The 20,044-nt window shown below is 26.6% G+C and overlaps 2 protein-coding genes across 2 annotated transcripts; both read left to right on the plus strand.

Annotated features, from left to right (window-relative positions):
• Positions 1-442: 442 nt before the first annotated feature.
• OCT59_023007 (uncharacterized protein) lies at positions 443-2,226 on the plus strand (the record flags this gene model as incomplete). Its single annotated transcript, XM_066150494.1, has 2 exons — positions 443-777; positions 858-2,226. The coding sequence occupies exon 2, from the start codon at positions 1,273-1,275 to the stop codon at positions 2,224-2,226; it is 954 nt and encodes a 317-aa protein (XP_066006520.1). The 5' UTR covers positions 443-777; positions 858-1,272.
• Positions 2,227-13,939: 11,713 nt separating this feature from the next.
• On the plus strand, positions 13,940-18,219 carry OCT59_023008 (uncharacterized protein; the record flags this gene model as incomplete). Its single annotated transcript, XM_066150495.1, has 11 exons — positions 13,940-14,405; positions 14,518-14,655; positions 14,744-15,430; positions 15,526-15,767; positions 15,828-15,933; positions 16,005-16,118; positions 16,258-16,704; positions 16,774-16,898; positions 16,971-17,391; positions 17,459-17,775; positions 17,857-18,219. 11 exons carry the CDS (start codon positions 13,940-13,942, stop codon positions 18,217-18,219), a joined length of 3,426 nt encoding a protein of 1,141 aa, XP_066006521.1.
• Between the last annotated feature and the right edge of the window lie 1,825 nt (positions 18,220-20,044).

Genomic DNA, 20,044 nt, shown 5'->3' on the forward strand with positions numbered 1-20,044 from the left:
ATGATTATATGATATTTTTTAAAAAAAATAAATTGTACTTTATGCATATAACTTCATATCCTAAATTTCCGCTTCATATCAATTTTGATCGAATTCTTTTCCATCTTTGGTACTTTCCGATCGGAAATTCGGATATGACATATATATAAAATATTAAATTTCATGGGAATGAAATGAAAATGATTAAAGTATATCGGACGAAATGCCGATTGTAATAATTTCAAGAATTCGGATTGATCGGAGAATGAGATCATATGTTTATAGTTATAAATAAATAATGCAACTAATGTTATACTGCATATTTATACTTTACAAATACGCCGATTATTTAAACATATGATTATGATCTACAGTATTATAATAAAAAAGCTAAAAAGGTAAGGATACTTTTTTATTTTTTTTTTCCCCCATATTTTTAAAATCCTTTTTAATGTTATGTTGTGGATTACTGTTTGTTTACTCTCTTTTTCTCTTTTAATGTTTTAATGATAAAAATCCGTTTTCTAATCAATTATCTTTAATTAACAATTAATTAATTTAATTTATTATTTCTTTCTTTTTCCTTTAACCGTTTTGAACGAATATATAAAGGTCCCATACGGATTTTTTTTTTAATGAAAATTTTTATTCGAACTTCAAAATTTAAAAACAAATTCATGATTTGATGTCTTACTAAAGAAATTAAAATTAACGATACGTATTTAAATAAAAGTAAAAGGTACTATTAAATACGGAAAATAGGAATGGGGTTGGTTTCTAGTGATTTTTCATTTGCTGGTAAATATTATATACTTTTTATTTCTAATTATAAAATTTTTTTAAGAGAGTTCACAAAGATCTTTCCGTTTCATTTTTAGAGAGAGTAATAATTGATGTATGGATCTGGTTATGGTTTATCTATCGGGTATGGTCAACCGATAGATTTGCTAGTTTACAATGGAGCAAAATATGTAATTTCGATTTAAAATCAATAATTACGTTGTTGATTTTTTTGATGTTGCCTGTTCAAGCCGTAAGTTTTTAAACTTTTAACGTATTATGATATATGAATAATTTTTAATTATTATTTCTTTTTAGATATTTGATATTGCATGGACATATATAAAATATAATGAAGGTTTTATTACTGATACTTCAAATAACAAAATATATACAAAGCCAATTTATGATGATAATGGCCTCCATTGGTCGAAAGAAAATTTATTATTAAAAACATTCACAGAATATTTGTTAGCCTTTTGTTTTGCTTTTCAAATTGGAACTTTGGCCCTTATGCAAGCATTCTGGAGTCATTTGTCCAGTCAAATGGGTGGTAAACCTTTTATGCGAACTTGGAAATTCAGATTTTATGTCGGTTGGGTTTTTGCTTCTATGTTTATCTTCCCATTGGCGAGAGCTCTTACTACTAAAAATGAAATTCTCATTGAGACCATTCCTCAATCTATTTATGCTACTCAAATGTTTATAATCTTTTTGCTTGGAATAAAAAATGGAAAAAGGTTGAATGGTTTATTAAAATCAATACAACACACTAGATCTCCATCAGGTCAAGAAACGATCCTTCGAATTCATTATTTTATTGAAATGAATGAATCTTTGATGGTTGGAGCTTTATTTATAAGTATTGGAATATTATCAAGTATTTTTATTTCACTTTATGGAAATCATTCAGTTACATCAAAACTTTTATTGGATATGTTTATTATACATGTAAATTTTGGAAGTTTAATATTATGGGTTACAATGATTTTAATCATTTATCCTAGATATTATATAACTGGAACATCAGGTGCTGTTTTGGTTAGTTCAACTCCAACAACCGTGAATGGTCAAACTTTAATAAATGGTCGTCATGTTTCAGGAGAACCTAGTACTCCAACCGATAAATTAGCTTATAGTCGTTCAAATTCCTATATAATTAATTTAAATACACCGACGACTGCTACTTTTGCTCAACCGTCATCACCGACAAAATCAATAGCAAATTCGTCAATATATAATAAAAGTGTCGAAAAATCTATAAATAGTTTATTGGAAGAACAGAAGCAACAAATTGAAATATTTAGACACAAAACATCCACATCAATATCTTCCATTAAAACTATAGAGTCAAATTATACTAATGCTTCAACTTTTCCTATAATACCACCTCCCCCTTTATTACCGCCTCCTAAAAAATATCCCATGGAGGATATTCAAGATGTTGAAGTTGAAGTTAATTCATAAATCATAATAATAATAATAATAATAATAATAATAATAATAATAATAATATAATGTACGAGTCTTGGAATATTTTTAATATGAACTTTTTCATACTTTTGTATTATATATCTTGTTCATTTATTTGTTATTTGAGCTATGAATTCTTGTATTATTTTCATGTATTAATGTATTTTAATTTTCATTACCCTTATTCTCCTTTTTGCTATTATTTTTTTTTTGAAAAAAAAACGCGTGTTATTTACATGTCCCACTTGTATTTATATATATATATATAAATTTTTTTAAATAAATCGTTCAATCATTTATTTATTTCGGATCAAAAAAAAAAATATTCCAAGCCTCCCGAAGATTATTACACAATTAAATCAGCTACGAAACGTATATACAATAATATCAAATCACACTGCCACTTCTTTGATATATATATCATTATAATAATAATAATTATTATTATTATTATTTCATCATTAAATAATTATTACATTTACCCTGCGTGATTGATTTCTATTTTAATAACTCAATATGATGACGATGGATTTTTTTTTCATTGATTATATAAATGGTGTTATCCCTTAATAATTTTCTTTTTTTTTTATCTTTTGCAAGATTTTTTTTTTTAAAAAAAAATTATTTTCAAATTTTCTTTTCTAGGTGATCATAAAAAAAAAAAAAAAAAAGTAATTAATCAATAATTATATAAAAAAACATATACATATTTTTTCATAATTAAAATATTTATTTCTATTTTTTAATAGTGGAAATAGAAGAAAGATTAAGAAATATGAACTTATATGAATTGGATAATAAGATGGCTCAAAGACCTGGTTATGGGAAAGAAGGCAGACCTATCAAACTTAAAACAAATTATCTTAAAGTCGTTCAAGTAAGTCAAAAAAAGAAAATATCTACAATTTTGATGATCATTTACTAACATGTGATTTTCGTTAGTTTCCAAATATTTCTTTATATCACTATAGTTTTGATGTTGCTCCGAAGATTAACAAACAAACGATTAATAAGATTTATTATGAAGTCGCCAATAAAAACAATTTCGGAAAATTTTTCGCGGCATTTGATGGAAATTCCTCGATTTACTCTTCTACTCCTTTACCATTGGCAAATGAACGAAAAGGGAACAAATTCAAGGTTTGTAAAAAAAAAAACCAAGCCACGTTAAAACTTATTGAATTAATAAAACTCCCAAATTAATTTAGGTTGTTATAGGAAGTAATGGCGATAAGACCATTAAAAAAGGATCGTACGAAGCCACCGTCAAATTCATAGAAACTTTAAGCCTTGATCGGCTTAGAAATTATATTTCAAGCCAAGGACCAATAACAAGTATGGTTATCACGTGTTTGGCGGCATTGAACGCGTATATCAATTTTAATGTTCGGCAGAAGTATCTTTCATCGGGTAAAGGGATTTATCCACCTAGCCCCAAAAATATACCCATTATCTTATCAAGCGGTGTCGAATTAAAACAAGGATTTTATCAATCATTACGTCCTGGATGTGGTAAATTTGAGGTTTTTTTTTCTTTTTTACAATAATTTGACTTCTTTTATTTATTAATAAAATTATTATTGAATTACACACAGATCAGTTGTTTATCAATATTGATATTTGCGCAGCAGTTTTCTATCCTTCCGGTTCTTTACCAGAGGTATAAAAATTATTATTAATAATATTATTATTATTTTGTTTTTCGTTGCTTTTTTATTTATCATAATTATTTTTAATAATGATTTAAGGTAATTGGCAAAATTTTATCGAAACGTAGTACAGAAGAACTACGTTTTCGTGGATTAAGTAATAGTGAAATAATCCTTCTATCAAAGGTGAATAAATAATATTTATTGTTTTATTGTTAAATTAATTTTTTTAAATATTTTATTTATTAATACGATTTTTATTCTTTAGTACTTAAAAAATTTAAATGTTGAAACTTTACATCATCACAATCGAAAACCCGTGTACAAAATCAAACGCATTACAAAAGAATCGGCAGATAACCTTAAGTTCTATAATGATGAGAAGAATAGTGATATGTCCATTTCTGAATACTTTCTTACTAAATACGAAATTACATTAAAATTTCCAAATTTACCATGCATCCTCGTTAATCGAGGTATTTACTTGCCCATTGAGGTTTGTTACGTCTTGCCTGGTAAGTTATCTAATGTATACAACTTTATTTTTTTAAAAAAATTTTATTAATTTTTAAATTTAATTAAATATAATAATACAGGCCAACGTTTCGAAGGACCATTGCCAGACATTACTCTTTCTGACATGATTAAACATACGTGTGTAAAGCCACAAGAAAGGTTTCAACGAATTTTGAATGCTGTATCAGACGTCTTCCAACATGATAGAGATCCACATCTTGAGTCAATTGGTATGGAAGTCGATTGCAAAAACATGGTGGTTCTTAACGGTATCTATAAATTTTAATAGAATTTAAAAAAAATTTTTTTTTTTTTTATTCATTTAATATTAATCTTTTCAAAATTTAGGACGTGTACTCAATCCTCCTCGTTTAACTTTTAATGAAAAAAACCGCCAATCAGAGTTCATCCCTGAAAATGGACGTTGGAATATTGTGAATAAAGTCGTTTGCCAGGTCATTATATTGTAATGGTTTCTAATATTGTAATTTCTGCTCGTCAAAATTTATTCTTAATTATAAATTTATTTTATTATAATTTAGGGCGCTGAATTGGTAAACTGGGCTGTGGTTGTTTTTGATCAAGAACGTTCAGCTCCTCAACAATTGGTGAAATCATTTATGAAAAGATTTCGTGAAATTGCCAATCAAAAAGGAATGAACATCCCGAATGATCCTTACGTCATGTATGCGAATCCTCAAGGCGAAATTACTACGGCGTTGAATATTGCTTGTCACAAATCTTTGTTTAACAAAAATTATCCTCCACATATCATTATATGTATTTTGGGAGCAACGGGTCCAATATATGGAGAAATTAAAAGGATTGGGGACACGCAATTGGGTGTTCCAACTCAATGTATTTTACTCAAACGATTAACGAGAAAAAATGGAATCGATCAAATTTGTTCAAACATCTTTTTGAAAGTGAACGCAAAATTAGGTGGACAAAACGTAATATTAACCAACGATCAAATTGGGTTTGTATCTTCAGAACCGACAATGATATTCGGCGCTGACGTTTTCCATTCCGGAAGAGGTGATAATAAACCAAGTATTGCAGCTGTATGTGCCTCATTGGATTCAAAAGCTACTAAATACGCTGGAAGATTTAGTGTTAATAGGGATCCTCGAAATGAAATTATTGAAGATCTCAAAGGAATAGTAATCGATTTACTTCGTGTTTTTTATCAAAGAAATCAAGTTTTACCGAGAAAAATTTTGTTTTATCGTGATGGAGTTGGTGAAAATCAATTTCAACATGTAAAAACTTATGAAGTAAAAGTACTTAAAGAAGTCTTTGCTAGTGTGTACAGAAATTCGGGACCTACACTAACATTGTAAGTTCTTTGAAGTCATGTTGTTACCATTATTATTTTATAATTTCTAAATTTACTAATCCCTTTAAATATATAGTATTATATTGCAAAAGAGGCATCATACCAGATTTATGCCAACTGAACCACGTGAAGGCGATAAATTGGGCAATTGTCGTCCGGGAACAGTGGTTGACAGGACAATTCTCGTTGAACAAGAGTTTGATTTTTGTAAGAATGAGAAATTTATTAAATTTTTTTTTTTTTAAGAAACTTTATATTAATTATTTATTTTTTTCAGTCTTACAATCTCACTCCAGCCTACAAGGAACATCTCGTCCAATACATTATAATGTTCTTCATGATGAAAATGACTTCACTGCAGATGGAATTCAAACATTAACTTATCGATTATGTTACCTTTCCGCTAGGTTTGTTTGTTGAGTATTTCATTTTTCAGCATTTAAACCTATATATAACATTATTTTATTTTATTTTTCAAAGGTGTACACTTTCAATTTCACAAGTTCCGGCAGTTTATTATGCTCATCTGATCGCTAATCGTGCTAAACATTATTTTCGTTGGGACGGTGATGAAAAATCAGATCTCAGTAGAGGCAGTGGAGGAAGCAGTGTGGGATCAATTGAAGAAGTCAAAAATGGGTTGACCAATGCAATGTTCTTCATTTAATTAAACAAAGTATTAGATGATAATAGGCTGAGTTATTAGTGTTTTACTCGTGAATTAGATTTTTAATAAATTTTTTTGCATTACTCGTGAATTAATTTTTAATAAATTTTTTTTGTATTACTCGTAAATTAGATTTTTAATAAATTTTTTTTGCAAATTGCATGATGCATATTTTATATCGTTTTCACATGATAGTAGTTTATTTTTTGTCAATTCCAAGTAGTGCAAAAGAATCTTTAAAAAAAGTATTTATTTTTCAGTTTGCCTAATTATGTCGTTATCATTTCAGTTGTTCATATTAATAATAAAATCAAAATTGTAACAATAAAAATATCAAGATAATTTGAAAAGATGAATCGTAGTCATTGGCAAAGCCATAAACACAACGGAAACAAGCCCAACAAAGGCTTGAAGAAAAACAATAACAACGGTAGCAAACATAGTAACAGTGGCAAGGTTCTTCTCTCATTTATACCGAAACAAATATGGAAACAAATTCGGATCCAAACTTTTTTTTAAAATCGCTAAAATTTAAATTTAAAAGTCCAAATTTTAAATTTTCAAATTTCAAATTTCAATTTATTATCTTATGACATTTTAATTAATTGAGTATGGTGTTTTATAAATGCTAAATATATAAAATTTATTCCGTTAAAATGTTAACAAAAATAAATATTTACCACAATAATTTCTCAGATAGCGTAACTTAGTAAGCGAAAAAATCTTTAATTTTTGTTATTTTTTCAGTTAAAGCGAAAAAACGAGCATCAATCAATTTAATAACTCGATAAAAAACTCGATTTTCACCGCAGTTGATTTACCACAAAAAAAAAAATTTTAATATTATTCTTATATCGCATAATTTAGTTTTAATATATTTTTTCATTTATCATATCTAAAGTCATCAATCAATTTAACTTGACCATTTTAAAATAAAAATCATATAAAAACATTTAAATTCAAAATTTTATTATTAAAAAATCCATAAACATTTTGCTATCTAAATTTACAGCTTTTAGAATTATAATCAATAAAATTAATAAAGGATAAAATAAAAAATATAAGTTACACTTTTAGGATAAATATGTATAACTCTTTTATATTTATTTATTCATATTGTATTAGTATTTACATTAAAAGAAAATAATAAAATCTCTAATATAATAATTGTTTTTTATGTGAAAGTAACGTTTATATATGTATATGACTATAACATTTAGATTACTAATTCATGCATATGTGACCACAATGTTTAGATTACTAAATTATTTTTTTTGCAGTTTATTAAAATAAAATACATACAAGATAAAATTACAAGTATAAAAACTATTCTAATATAATTAACTGACAAACTACTTGTCATATCCCAGGTATTTCATATGTGCACTGTTAGGTAGCTAATTATGCTTAATTAATACATAGCATCTAGAATATTCTATTTTAATATATAATATCCTACTTTTTATATAAGGATACTACAAGACCTACTATATCATGACATTTTGTAATTTTTAAAGAAATAAAAATAAAAAATAAAAGAAATAAACCATCTGAACATATCACTTCAAATTTGCTTTGAATCTAATACATCCAATGTTATTTGATCGGAAATTTTGTTTTAAATATAGAATCTTCTTATACAATGCACAATAAAATAGAAAATTAAACAGTAAAGCAAATTTTATTTAATTCTACTAAAGTAAGAGAAAATTGTTTAAAAATAATTCTATAGATTTGAAAGATTGTGAATACTTTTTAAAAAAAATACTATTTATCAGATATTTGTATAAATATAAAATAAAAATAAATACTGGTAAGCAACCTTACAAAATACATTACATCTGTCAAAATAAATTTAATTAGTATTTTGTCATTTTGACGAAAAGTATAATTCAGAAAAAATAAGACTGATTTTCAAAAAAAATCCATTTAACTAATACAGTCAAACCTCAATGTACCGATACCCTATATACTGATAATTTCTTATATCGATAAATTTTCACTGTCCCATTTCATATTTAATAAAAAAACTTCACTGTACCGATATTATATAAGATTCACGATGTAACGTGTACCGATATTCACCTTTGTCCCTATATAATTGTGTATAATAAAAATGTAATAATAATTAGGTTATACCACATATTACATTAAAATTATCAGCTATTTTACATAATGTAAATGCCCAAATTTCTACATGTGACAAATGTTTTATTCTTAAAAATGTTTTTAATAAAAAAACCATCGAATAGTTTGTGTTTTACACAAAACATGTATCATGTCTCAACAAGAAAAAAGAAAATCCACCAAAGAGTCCTCTCAACCAAACAAAAGAGTTGTTTTAACACATGTGCAGAAGTACCAACTCTGTTTAGATTCTCAAAAAGCACTATGACTTATCCAAACAGAATTTGCCAACTTATATAATATCAAACAAAATACTGTTTCTAATATTTTTTAAAAAAAAAGATAAGTGGCTTTTTATTAATCCAGATTCAGAAGAGTCAAATAAACAAAGAGAAAAGCAGGTTCATTTTCCCCAAGTTGAAGAGGCTCTTTCATTGTGGATTACAAATGCACTTTCTGCAAATTTTGTAATTAATGGTGATATCTTGCGCGAAAAAGATAAATTCTTTGCATAGCAATTTGAAATTACTAGGTTTTCAGCTTCTAATGGGTGGATGGATAAATTTAAAAAACAGTATAATTTAAAAGAGCATGTTAAGTGGGGTGAAGCAAACAGTGCACCTCTGAAAACATTAGACGAAAAGAGGAATAAATTGCGTGAAATTCTTAAAAATTATGATTTAAACAATGTTTTTAATTGTGATGAAACAAGTAAGCTAAATATATTTTAAATAATTTTGAGCACATAATAATTTTTTTTCATTTTTAGGGTTGTATTGGGATTTTGAACTAGAGCTCCGAACAGGTCAGCCAAATTCAGGTAACCTAACCTGACCTGACCTGAAATTCAGGTCAGGTATGAGATTTTTAAAAAAAATTCAGGTCAGGTATGAAGATTGACCTGACCTGATTGACCTGTTGACCTGAAACTATTGATTCTACTATATAATAAAAGTGAGTTGCAGTATTGCGATTCACTTTTTTATATTGATTTTATATAATAAAAGTGAGTTGCGATATTGCGATTCACTTTTTTATATTGATTTTATATAATAAAAGTGAGTTGCGATATCAGAATTCACTTTTTTATGTTAATTCTATATATAAAAGTGAATTGCGGTATCGGAATTCACTTTTTTATATTGTTTTTATATATAAAAAGTGAATTGAGGTATCGGAATTCACTTTTTTATATTGTTTTTATATATAAAAAGTGAATTGAGGTATCGGAATTCACTTTTTTATATTGTTTTTATATATAAAAAGTGAATTGCGGTATCGGAATTCACTTTTTTATATTGTTTCTATATATAAAAAGTGAATTGAGGTATCGGAATTCACTTTTTTATATTGTTTTTATATATAAAAAGTGAATTGCGGTATCGGGATTCACTTTTTTATATTGATTTTATATAAAAAAAGTTAGTTGCGGTATTGCGATTCACCTTTTTATACGATTTTAATATAAAAAAGTGAATCGCAATATTTTCAAAAAAAATGTTTTGCACATTTTTTTTTTGATATTTTAATAAAAATCCTGAAAATTTTAGGTTTCAGTTCAGGTCAGGTCAAACAGATAATCTGATATAACCTGATCTGACCTGACCTGAAAAAAAATTTCAGGTCAAGTTTATTAATTAACCTGACCTGACCCATTCAAAACTCTAGTAATTACCATTAAAGTCAAGAGGATAGTTTATAAAATTGTTGGAAGGATTGTTGGAAAAAAAACAGCAACAGCAACATTTAAAAACAAATCTGAAAAATGAAAATGATATCCAAAAAATGACAAAGAAATTTAATAGGTTTTTATCAGGAATAAAATCAGGAAGAATATTAGGAAAGAAATCATCAATTTGAGCTTAAAAAGGTAAAAAGATGCATAATTAAAAAGTTAATTTTTCAGAAATAGATATGAAATCTGAAATTCAGAAAATGATAAGTTTTGTATGTTTTGTTATGAAACTTCCATTTTTTTTGTTTATTCTTTAAGAAATGTTCTAACTGAACATTTCTCTCTTTTTTTTGTAGATTCGGCCAACTTTTAGGAATTTTGAAATTTGGAAAATGGTAAGTTTTGTACTTATTATGAAACTTCTGTTTTTTTTTTGTATTTTCTTTAAAGAAACATTCTAACTAAATATTTCCTTTCTATTTTGCAGGTTCAGTTATTAGGAATGTAGAAATTTGGAAAATGGTAGGTTTTGTAACATTTTTTTGTTATGAAACTTCCATTTTTTTTTTAATTAGGGGAAGTTTACTGACATTTCCATTATCTTTTTTTTTTATTAGGCTTCAGGATATTTTGAATTTAGAATATTGATGGGTAAGTTTTACAATAAAATATTACAAAACTTCAACAATTTTTAATATTATTACTAATGGTTTCTTTTTTATTTTTGTAGACTTCAAATCAGACACTTGGAATAATTAGATCAGTTGGATCATAAGTTTTATATAGTAATCATAATATAAAACTAAAGCTCTGAATGGGTTGGTTCAGTGCAGTTTTTTTTCGGCTCAAGTAGGAACCAAAACTGAATGAAAATCAAACCAGAACTAAGGTTGCTTGCTGAAACCTAGAGGTTTAGGCAAGATGGCATTTCGCCGAAAAGTGAAATTCTGCCAAAACTATATTAAAGTTATATTAAAAAACTGGCAAAACTTTAGAGAATGGTGAAACTGCCAAAACTTATTATAAATGCCGAAACTGCTGAAACTCTGCCAAAACTATAATAAATCTATAGTAAAATTTTGACAAAACTAATCGTAGGATTTTGAAGAGGTTTAGACAAGCAACCTTAACCAGAACTGTCCAATTCAGTTCAGTTTTATCTGATGTTTAAAAAAATGTGAAAATTAGAATAACTCGGCAATAGCGATCGATAGAAGACAAGCAATAGCTCATTGTAATTGTATCAAATCAAGACAATGTAAAATAATTTTTCTAGCCCTGGCTGATCACGAGATAATCAATGCTAAACAATTTTTAAGAAATTAGCGCTAGAATCATATCTATTAATCCTAAAGAAATAACCTTGGCATCATTCGATAGATCTTAATGAAACAAATCTAATGAGCCTTTTTTTATTTTTTTATGATCATTACATAACGAGTTATCTTAATTTTCACATTTTTTTTAAATTTTTGAATATCAAAAAATAAAAATTCTGATCTAAGATATAACCCATCATCTACTGATTGCATTGGAATGATCTTTGGCTCATTAGAATCGTCTCAATGAGACGAATTGAATGACAGTAAAATCATGTCTTTAGCATCAGTATATCACGAGATAAATCATGCTAAGCAGTTTTAGAAAATTAGCATTAGAAAGGGATTTATCAGTGCTAGAGATATGATCTTACCGTCATTCAATTCATCTCATTGAGACAGTTCTAATGAGCTAAAGATTATTCCAATGCAATCAGTGAATGATGGATTATATCTTAGATCAAAATTTTTATTTTTTGACATTCAAAAATTTAAAAAAATGCAAAAATTAAGATAACTCATTATGTAGTGATCATAAAAAAATGAAAAAAGGCTTATTAGATTCATCTTATTAAGACCTATCGAATGATGCCAAGGTCATTTCTCTAGGATCAATAGATACAATTCTAGCGCTAGTTTCTTAAAATTGTTTAGCATTGATATCTCATGATCTATTGAAGCTAGAGAAATGATCTTACTACCATTCAATGCGTCTCGATGAGACTATTCTAATGAGCTATTGCTCATCTTTATACTATTACTGGTTGCTGAGTTATTCCAATTTTCACATTTTTTCTTAAAATAAAATAGAACTGAACTGAACCAAACGGTTCCAATTCTAAAATCAATCTGAAAACCAAACTGAATTTTTGGTCAGTTTCGGATTGGTTTCTGGTTCAAACTGGAACTATTTGGAGTTTTATATAAAACTTTATTTTTTTTAGTTTGAAACATTTCTAATGTTTCTTTTATTTTTTATAGGTCAGGACTTTTAAATTTTAAATCATCAATTTGAAACATTAAAATTTAAAAATAGTAAGTTTTGTTGCGAAACTTTACTATCTTTTTTTATTTTTTTATTAATTAAACATTTCTTTTCATTTTTTAGAAATAATTGTTTTTGAATATTCAAAAACTTTTTTTTTATTTAATTATATAAATTTAATTAGACAATATATATTAATATAATTATTGTATTTTAGTTCAATCAGGTAAGAATTATATATGAAACTGAAATTGGTTAATTTTGACCTCCAAAATGGTCGAAATGGTTGAAATGATTTTGACTTGAGCCCCTCCAAAAGTCAAAATGGTCGAAATTACATCATAGTCATATGATTTTATAGTAAACAATAATATTAAAATTCAAAGTTAACGAACTCCGCATCCAGTGATTCGACTTTTATGATCTTTACATGGTTGGATTTAGCTCATTGAGAGGATTTCAATGATATGTATTTCATATTTGTAGCATTAATATTGACGGAGTTATTCACGTTTAAAATTTGGTATTAAATAATCTTATAATTTTTATAGTAAACAATAATTTTAAAATTCAAAGTTATCGAACTCCGCATCCAGTGATTCGATTTTTATGATCTTTACGCGGTGGATTCAGCTCATTGAGAGGATTCCAATGATATGTATTTCATATCTGTAGCATCAATATTGACGGAGTTATTTATGTTTAAAATTTTATATTAAATTATAATTATACAAATCATATGACTATGATGTAATTTTGACCATTTCAACTTTAATTTCAACTTTTGACCTTCCCAAGTTGAAATATTTCTACTTTTGGGTTTTAATTTCGACTTCATATATAGTAAGAATGGTTGCCAAAACTATTTTTTCAAAATTTTAGTTTAGTCAAAATTTAATTTGAAACTATTTTTTATAATAAACTTAATTGCTAAAACTGTTTTTATGCTTTTCTGAAACTAATTATAATTTAGAAAAGTTTTGAATTTACTAATTTTTTCATTAAAAATAAAGTTTTTGAATTTCAGATTTTTGAATTTTATTGTTAAATAAGTTTTGGGTAGCAACGCTACAATTAAGTGATTGTCAAAATCACATTTCCACAGGGCCCCTGAATACATATATAATGACCTTGTCGTACACTCAGGCTAGATTTTTTTGTGTGTTCATCGTACAGTTACACAATTTGCCTTTTTTGATGGTATTGTGGCTTGACGTTCGAAGTACACTTAATATGATTATCAAAAATTTTTTGTTGTACGGTTTATATTAATCTAAGATCAATTCGTAGTACATGACATAAAGAATCGATGTATATGATGTACAATTGAATATAGATTTGTAGTACATATGATGTACGCGTTATATAATATTTTTATGGTTAGCAATTATAATTTTTTTTTTCAACGTTCTTTGTTTTAAATGTTTTAAATGGAAGAAAAAACAGCAACAGTGAAACGTAAAGCTTATGTACAAACAAAATTGAATTTTCCTGTAAAAGTAAATGATAGTCCTTCCACAGAGAGAAAGATACAAAAAGACAATTCTACACTCTTTATAAATGCTAAACAGGCAATAAAACCAAAAGCCCAAATTAAAACTCAAAGTAATCGAAAGATACCGATACTTGGTGAATTCTTAAAAGATCCAAAATTAGAAAAACTTAGTAATAATCAAGTTTATTGTCATTATTGTGATACTGGAACGCCTATTACTTTACATCGGATTAATGATGGCTATCGATTATGGCAGCATCTTGAAACAAATATGTATAAAGATAACATAATAAATACTGAATCAAATCCTTCCAAAAAACTTCGTACCACTTTTCTGAATTTTGAAAGTAAACGAAAAGAAACTTTAAATACAGGAATGCATTTAGAATCATCAGGAAAAGGTAATTATTTAATTATTTAATAATGTTCAAAGAATAAAAGTAAAGAATCTTATCCAAATTCTCTATTTTTAGTGTGCCATGGTTTTTATTCTAAATCATTTGCAGCATTAAGCACGATATGGAACATCAACAGATAAATACAAAATTTTACGTGATGATAATCTTTTTGATAAAAATGTTAAGGCACATGGATATATCAAAAGCAACGAATGTGAAGGTTATACAACATCCAAATATTGTTCCAAATGTGGTATTTTAGCACAAATGGATGCTGTACAAAAAAGGAATCGACGTTATCGAACTTATTGCACAAATTGATTGTTTGTTTTTCCTGAAAGAAGGTCAACCAATACCTGCAAGTATTATTTCTCAATTTGGAGATAGTTGGGCTCAATACGATATCAAAAAGCTGCATGAAACAATAATTACTTCACTTAAACATCGACCTGGACATACAAAATCAACAGAATTACAACAATTATGCACATATGTTGAAAAAGAAGTATCAGATCATTCCTATTATGTAATAGTTAACAAATATCCAGCACTTGGACGTATTATTGAAGCAGTTGAGACCCATGGGCTTGAGAATTGGGTTAGCCAATGTATAACCTTTTTAATTGACAAAACATTGGAAGAAAATCGACCTATATTTGTTGGAATGGCACAAGCTGTAACAAAAGTTATTGATAAATTGCAACGTGGTGTAACTTCTATGAGAGGAATTGGAGAGTATCATGAAAGTTTTATTGATTTTTTAGTTGTGCTTATGTCTATTAGCACTTTAGCAACACGTTGGCTCACAGCAAATTTGGCTGGACCAACAATTCGATTTTTACGGCATAAAAGAAATGAATCAGATATTTATTATAATATATATGGAATAAATACATCAAGTTTTCCAGATATTATTACAATGTGGCGTAAAGCATATGATTATGCTGGTCCTACAATATGTGCAAAAGATCAAACAAAAGTTGCAGAATTGATTGAAGTTTGTAAACAGCGGCAAAAATGGATTGGATGTGTGCTATTGAAGATACTATAATTCCAACAACAATGACAATAGAGGAACTTCATAATAAAATTAGCAATTTTAAAAAAGCAACATATATTACAGTTTATGCTCTTTCAGCTTGTATTCCTGGAATACCGCCAATTGTGATTGCTGTCAATCCGTCAGACCAAACGGAAAAAGCAGAAATTAATACACATGATAACAATTTAATTATGAGAGAATTAAATCGTGCAGGAGCTATGACAATTGGTTTATATTTTGATGGTGCTACTCTTGATCGGAATTGGTTAGGTGAAGTTTATAGCGAAGATCCAACTTTTACTTGTGAACTTGCACTTAAAAAGGTAAGATCTTTAATAAAAGATTTTAAATAGCAATAATTAAAATGGACTTTTTTTTATTAGAATACTTCTATATTCAGTAAAATGAAATATCCTATAGCCTTACATTTGATGGATAATTCATTACCATTTATTTGTGGAACGGATATTTATCATTGTGTGAAAAAGGGTAAAATATTGTAAATATATGCTGTAATTATATTTGATTTTATATAAATAAATTTTTATTTGATTATTAAGGACGAAATATGCATAATAGTGAAACAAGAGTGTGTCCAATTGGATATTACATTATGTCTACTGAACATTTGTGGATTTTAAAAGAAAATTCTGAAATTTATTCAGGTTTAACAAGTAATATTCTTAATCCTAAAGATAAGCAGGCAGATGAATCAGCTGAGAGATTTTTTTCATCATCTGTTTTAAAAGGCAAGTAAAATGTGAAGTAATTTTAGTTAAAAAATACAATTAATAATTTATTTATTATTCATAGGCTTTACAGATTATTCTGTGAAAAATAATGATGACGAAATGTATGGTGACACTTGTTACCATTTTTTTTGTGGAATTTTGTTCGAATCATGGAAATCACATAGCATGGCCCATATAGATCGTGTAGGATTTGCTTGGGACGCATGCATTTTTTTTGCAGGAGTACAACATTTTTTAAAAGCAAATCAAGCCACGTGTAATGGAAATAAATTTGGAATATCTTGGCAATCATGCGATGATTTTATCTATCTGGGATTAACCTTGATATTATTAATTCAACAATGGCCAAATTTTTATTCAAATTATCCTTTATGTCCGTGGATGATTTCTACTGCCTTTCTTGAGCATATATTTGGCTGTGCACGATGGATTATTGAAGATTTTACCGTACTAGATTTCTTATCAATGAATGAAAAAATTTTAAAAAATATTATGATTGAAATGAAAGGTTAGTAATTTAACTAAAACTTATTAGTTATTTTAAAAATAATTAAATTAATTATATATATAATCTTAGGTGATTTAATCAGACCAGATAATAATGATAGTTATAATATCAAATTATCCACAGTTAAAGAAAAATTGCCAAAAAATTTGACGGATTTTCCATCAATTTTTGATATTGATAATATGATAGAAAAGGTATATATTACATTATTATCTTATATTTATCCATCATTTATTATTATTAATTGTATGTTACTGAAATTTTAGACTTCGTATGCTATGAAAATTATACTTTGCAGTCTTGGCATAGTAGTAAATAAGGAAATTTTTTCAGAATTAATTCAACAATCCTTACATTCACTTAAAAAAATAAATAATCATAATATACCTATGGAGAACACAAGTGAAACTGATGAACTTGAGGGTGAATCAGAGGATGAATTGGATAATGAATGTGATATTGGCAAATTGCTCACACGACATCAACAACGCATATTGAATAGATCCAAATTTCCTGAACATCTTGACGTTCCTAATAATGATTTAGATGAAATGGATAATGAAAATACTCAATCAACTTTGGAACTGGATTTTGAGGATAATTTTTTTGAAAAGATAAATAAGGCATTTGGAAAAACTCATGAATTGAGTCCATTAGCAATAATGCAAGCAATGTCATATTATCGAGGTAATTTGAATTTAATTTTTTATTATTCTTTATTTTCAATGTTTTAATAAATTATTTGATACTTTAGAAAAATATGATTACTTTACTCAAAAGGAAAAGAAAAAAGTTGGAAATAAAGCTACACTCAATAAAAATAATCTCACAGTAGTCACTGAACTAGGCACAATGGATATTATGGCTGCCGTTCGTCAGAACCGATTAAGTAATACTGAACATCAAGCAAGAACAAAAGGACGAATTACACGATGGAAAACTGCATGCAAAAAGGTCTTTGATTCCACAAAAATAAATCCACAATCATCTAAATTCAAAAGAGGAGATTTTTATTATTATTGCGAAAATAGTCATTCTATTGTCATTGCTGAAATTATTGCAGTATTTGAGGTAAATTATTTTAAATTTTTATTATTTTTACTAAATTTTTTTATTATTCTTCAAAATTTATGGTTTTTTTACAAATTTAAGAAACATGGATCAAGCTATGTTCGTGTAGATTTATTATCTGGTTTAAACGAAGGAAAAATTCATGCACGCTTGTATGATCTCAAGCCAGATTCAGCATGTGAATTTATTCCGATTATAAGCAAAGACCGTACACAATTCACATGTGAGTCTAATCCATTTCGTTTCATTGCACATTTGGGTTCTGTATTAGAAGAATATCATGGTACTTCTCACTGGTTAGGAAAAACACTAAAATTAGGAGATCTTCAATATGCGACATATTTCCATTTTGTTGGAAAGTCCTGCGAACTTGAACAATCCATTAAAGAAGCAGAAAAAATAATGCGGATGAGAAAAAATAATGCTAATTCTAACGATGAATAGTTTTAAAATAGTTTTTTTTCCTTCTATAACCTTTAGTAGTACATGTGATTTATCAATAAACTTTTGTCGTACATTGTATTTGCTTTTGATTCAACTTTGTCTGTACACTCTATTAGAACGCAAAAATTATATATAAATTTATGTAGTACATTTAATAATAAATTTTAAAATATATGTACACTCTTTATTAAAATTTTTATGTACACTTATTATAACTGTCAAGGACGAGGTTTCATATATGCGCCACAGTGGCATTCAGGGGCCCTATTTCCACCTTATTATGATTATATCACTAAGGGTATTATATCAACGGAAATTTAGTACATTGATTGCTTAAAATCTACAACAATCCAATTATAATAAGAGGAATTTACATTAGATAATGTATTTGTATTGATATTGTATTTTGTAAATAAATTTACAATATTTTAAATTAAATTTTATACAATAAAATATATGTTAATAAATTAATACTACATTATTAATGATTATACAATAACTAAAAAATATAATTACTAATTTGCTATATGCATTTTTAATATCAATATGCATGTTTTTATATATTGTTATATACATTTTTAAACTGTTGTTATTTTACTATGTGTAGCTTTATACTTAAATGAATATTATTTTACATATTTCTAAATATTTTTATAAGTGGCGTTGATTGATAAAGGGTTCATTTCCTTACATTTTTTGGAATTGAATAACACATAGTATTTTTCAATACTTTATACATCTGTTTAAAATTTTCTGATATATATAGATTTATATTAGACAATATATACTTTGCTAAAAATGACACTTTTTTTGGCATATATTTTTAATGTTTTGGTACTAGTGTTTCAGAAGTATTTATGTAATTATTATATTATTTTGTAATAGTAAAGTATATTTGTATTATTTTTGTAATGTATTTCAAAATAGTTTACAAATAGGTTACATATAACAACAGAAATATTGCAAACTAAATAAATTGATATTAGTTTTCTATAATTACAACATTATTTTGTAATGGTAAATTATAATTGTATTATTTTTGTGATGTACTTCGAAATAGTTTATGAATAGATTACAGATAATAATAGAAATATTACAAAATAAATAAATTGAAATACATTTTATATATTTGCAATAGTTATGTATTATTTCAGAAATAAATTTCTTGAAATATATTTACAATACTTTAAATGCATATACAATTATATAAACTGAGACTTTGGTGAAAAAATCACCTGACTCTAATCGATCTGCACAAACAAATCTGTTTTTTTTTCACATCCTTATTGTTAAAAATAACAAAAAAAAGAGATAATCATAAACTTCGTAGTCACGCTCAATTAAGGCAATGTATTACTAGACCTACACTAAAGATGACTTTAGTAAGGCTTTTTTTTTTGAATTAAAAGAAACTTCATACACTTTGCCAGCTGATGGGATAGCTTATGACCTCTAACTTCGTAAAATTTTTTAAATTTTTAAGCATTAAATCGGTAAGTTTATAAAATTTTTTGTATAATAAATATTTTTTTTTCTCTCTCACATTATTTGCATTTCTGTAGCATTTTTATTATTATTATTTTTTTTTACCTTTTTTTTTCTCTTCTTTTTTTTTCCTTTATGTATCATAGTGCATCATTTTACATTTTCATCTTTTTTCCCCATATTTATACTAAAAAACCTGCATTGCTAATAATTAATTAAATATTAAAATATTTTTTTTTTTAGTTGTTTTGTCATTTTGTGATAGTTAAGTATATCAAAAACGTAATTGCAGAATTTTGAGTAAAAGAAAAAAATAAAAAAAAATAGTTTATTTATGATT

Source organism: Rhizophagus irregularis, chromosome 32 (assembly GCF_026210795.1).
Source record: "Rhizophagus irregularis chromosome 32, complete sequence".
NCBI lineage: Eukaryota > Fungi > Glomeromycota > Glomeromycetes > Glomerales > Glomeraceae > Rhizophagus > Rhizophagus irregularis.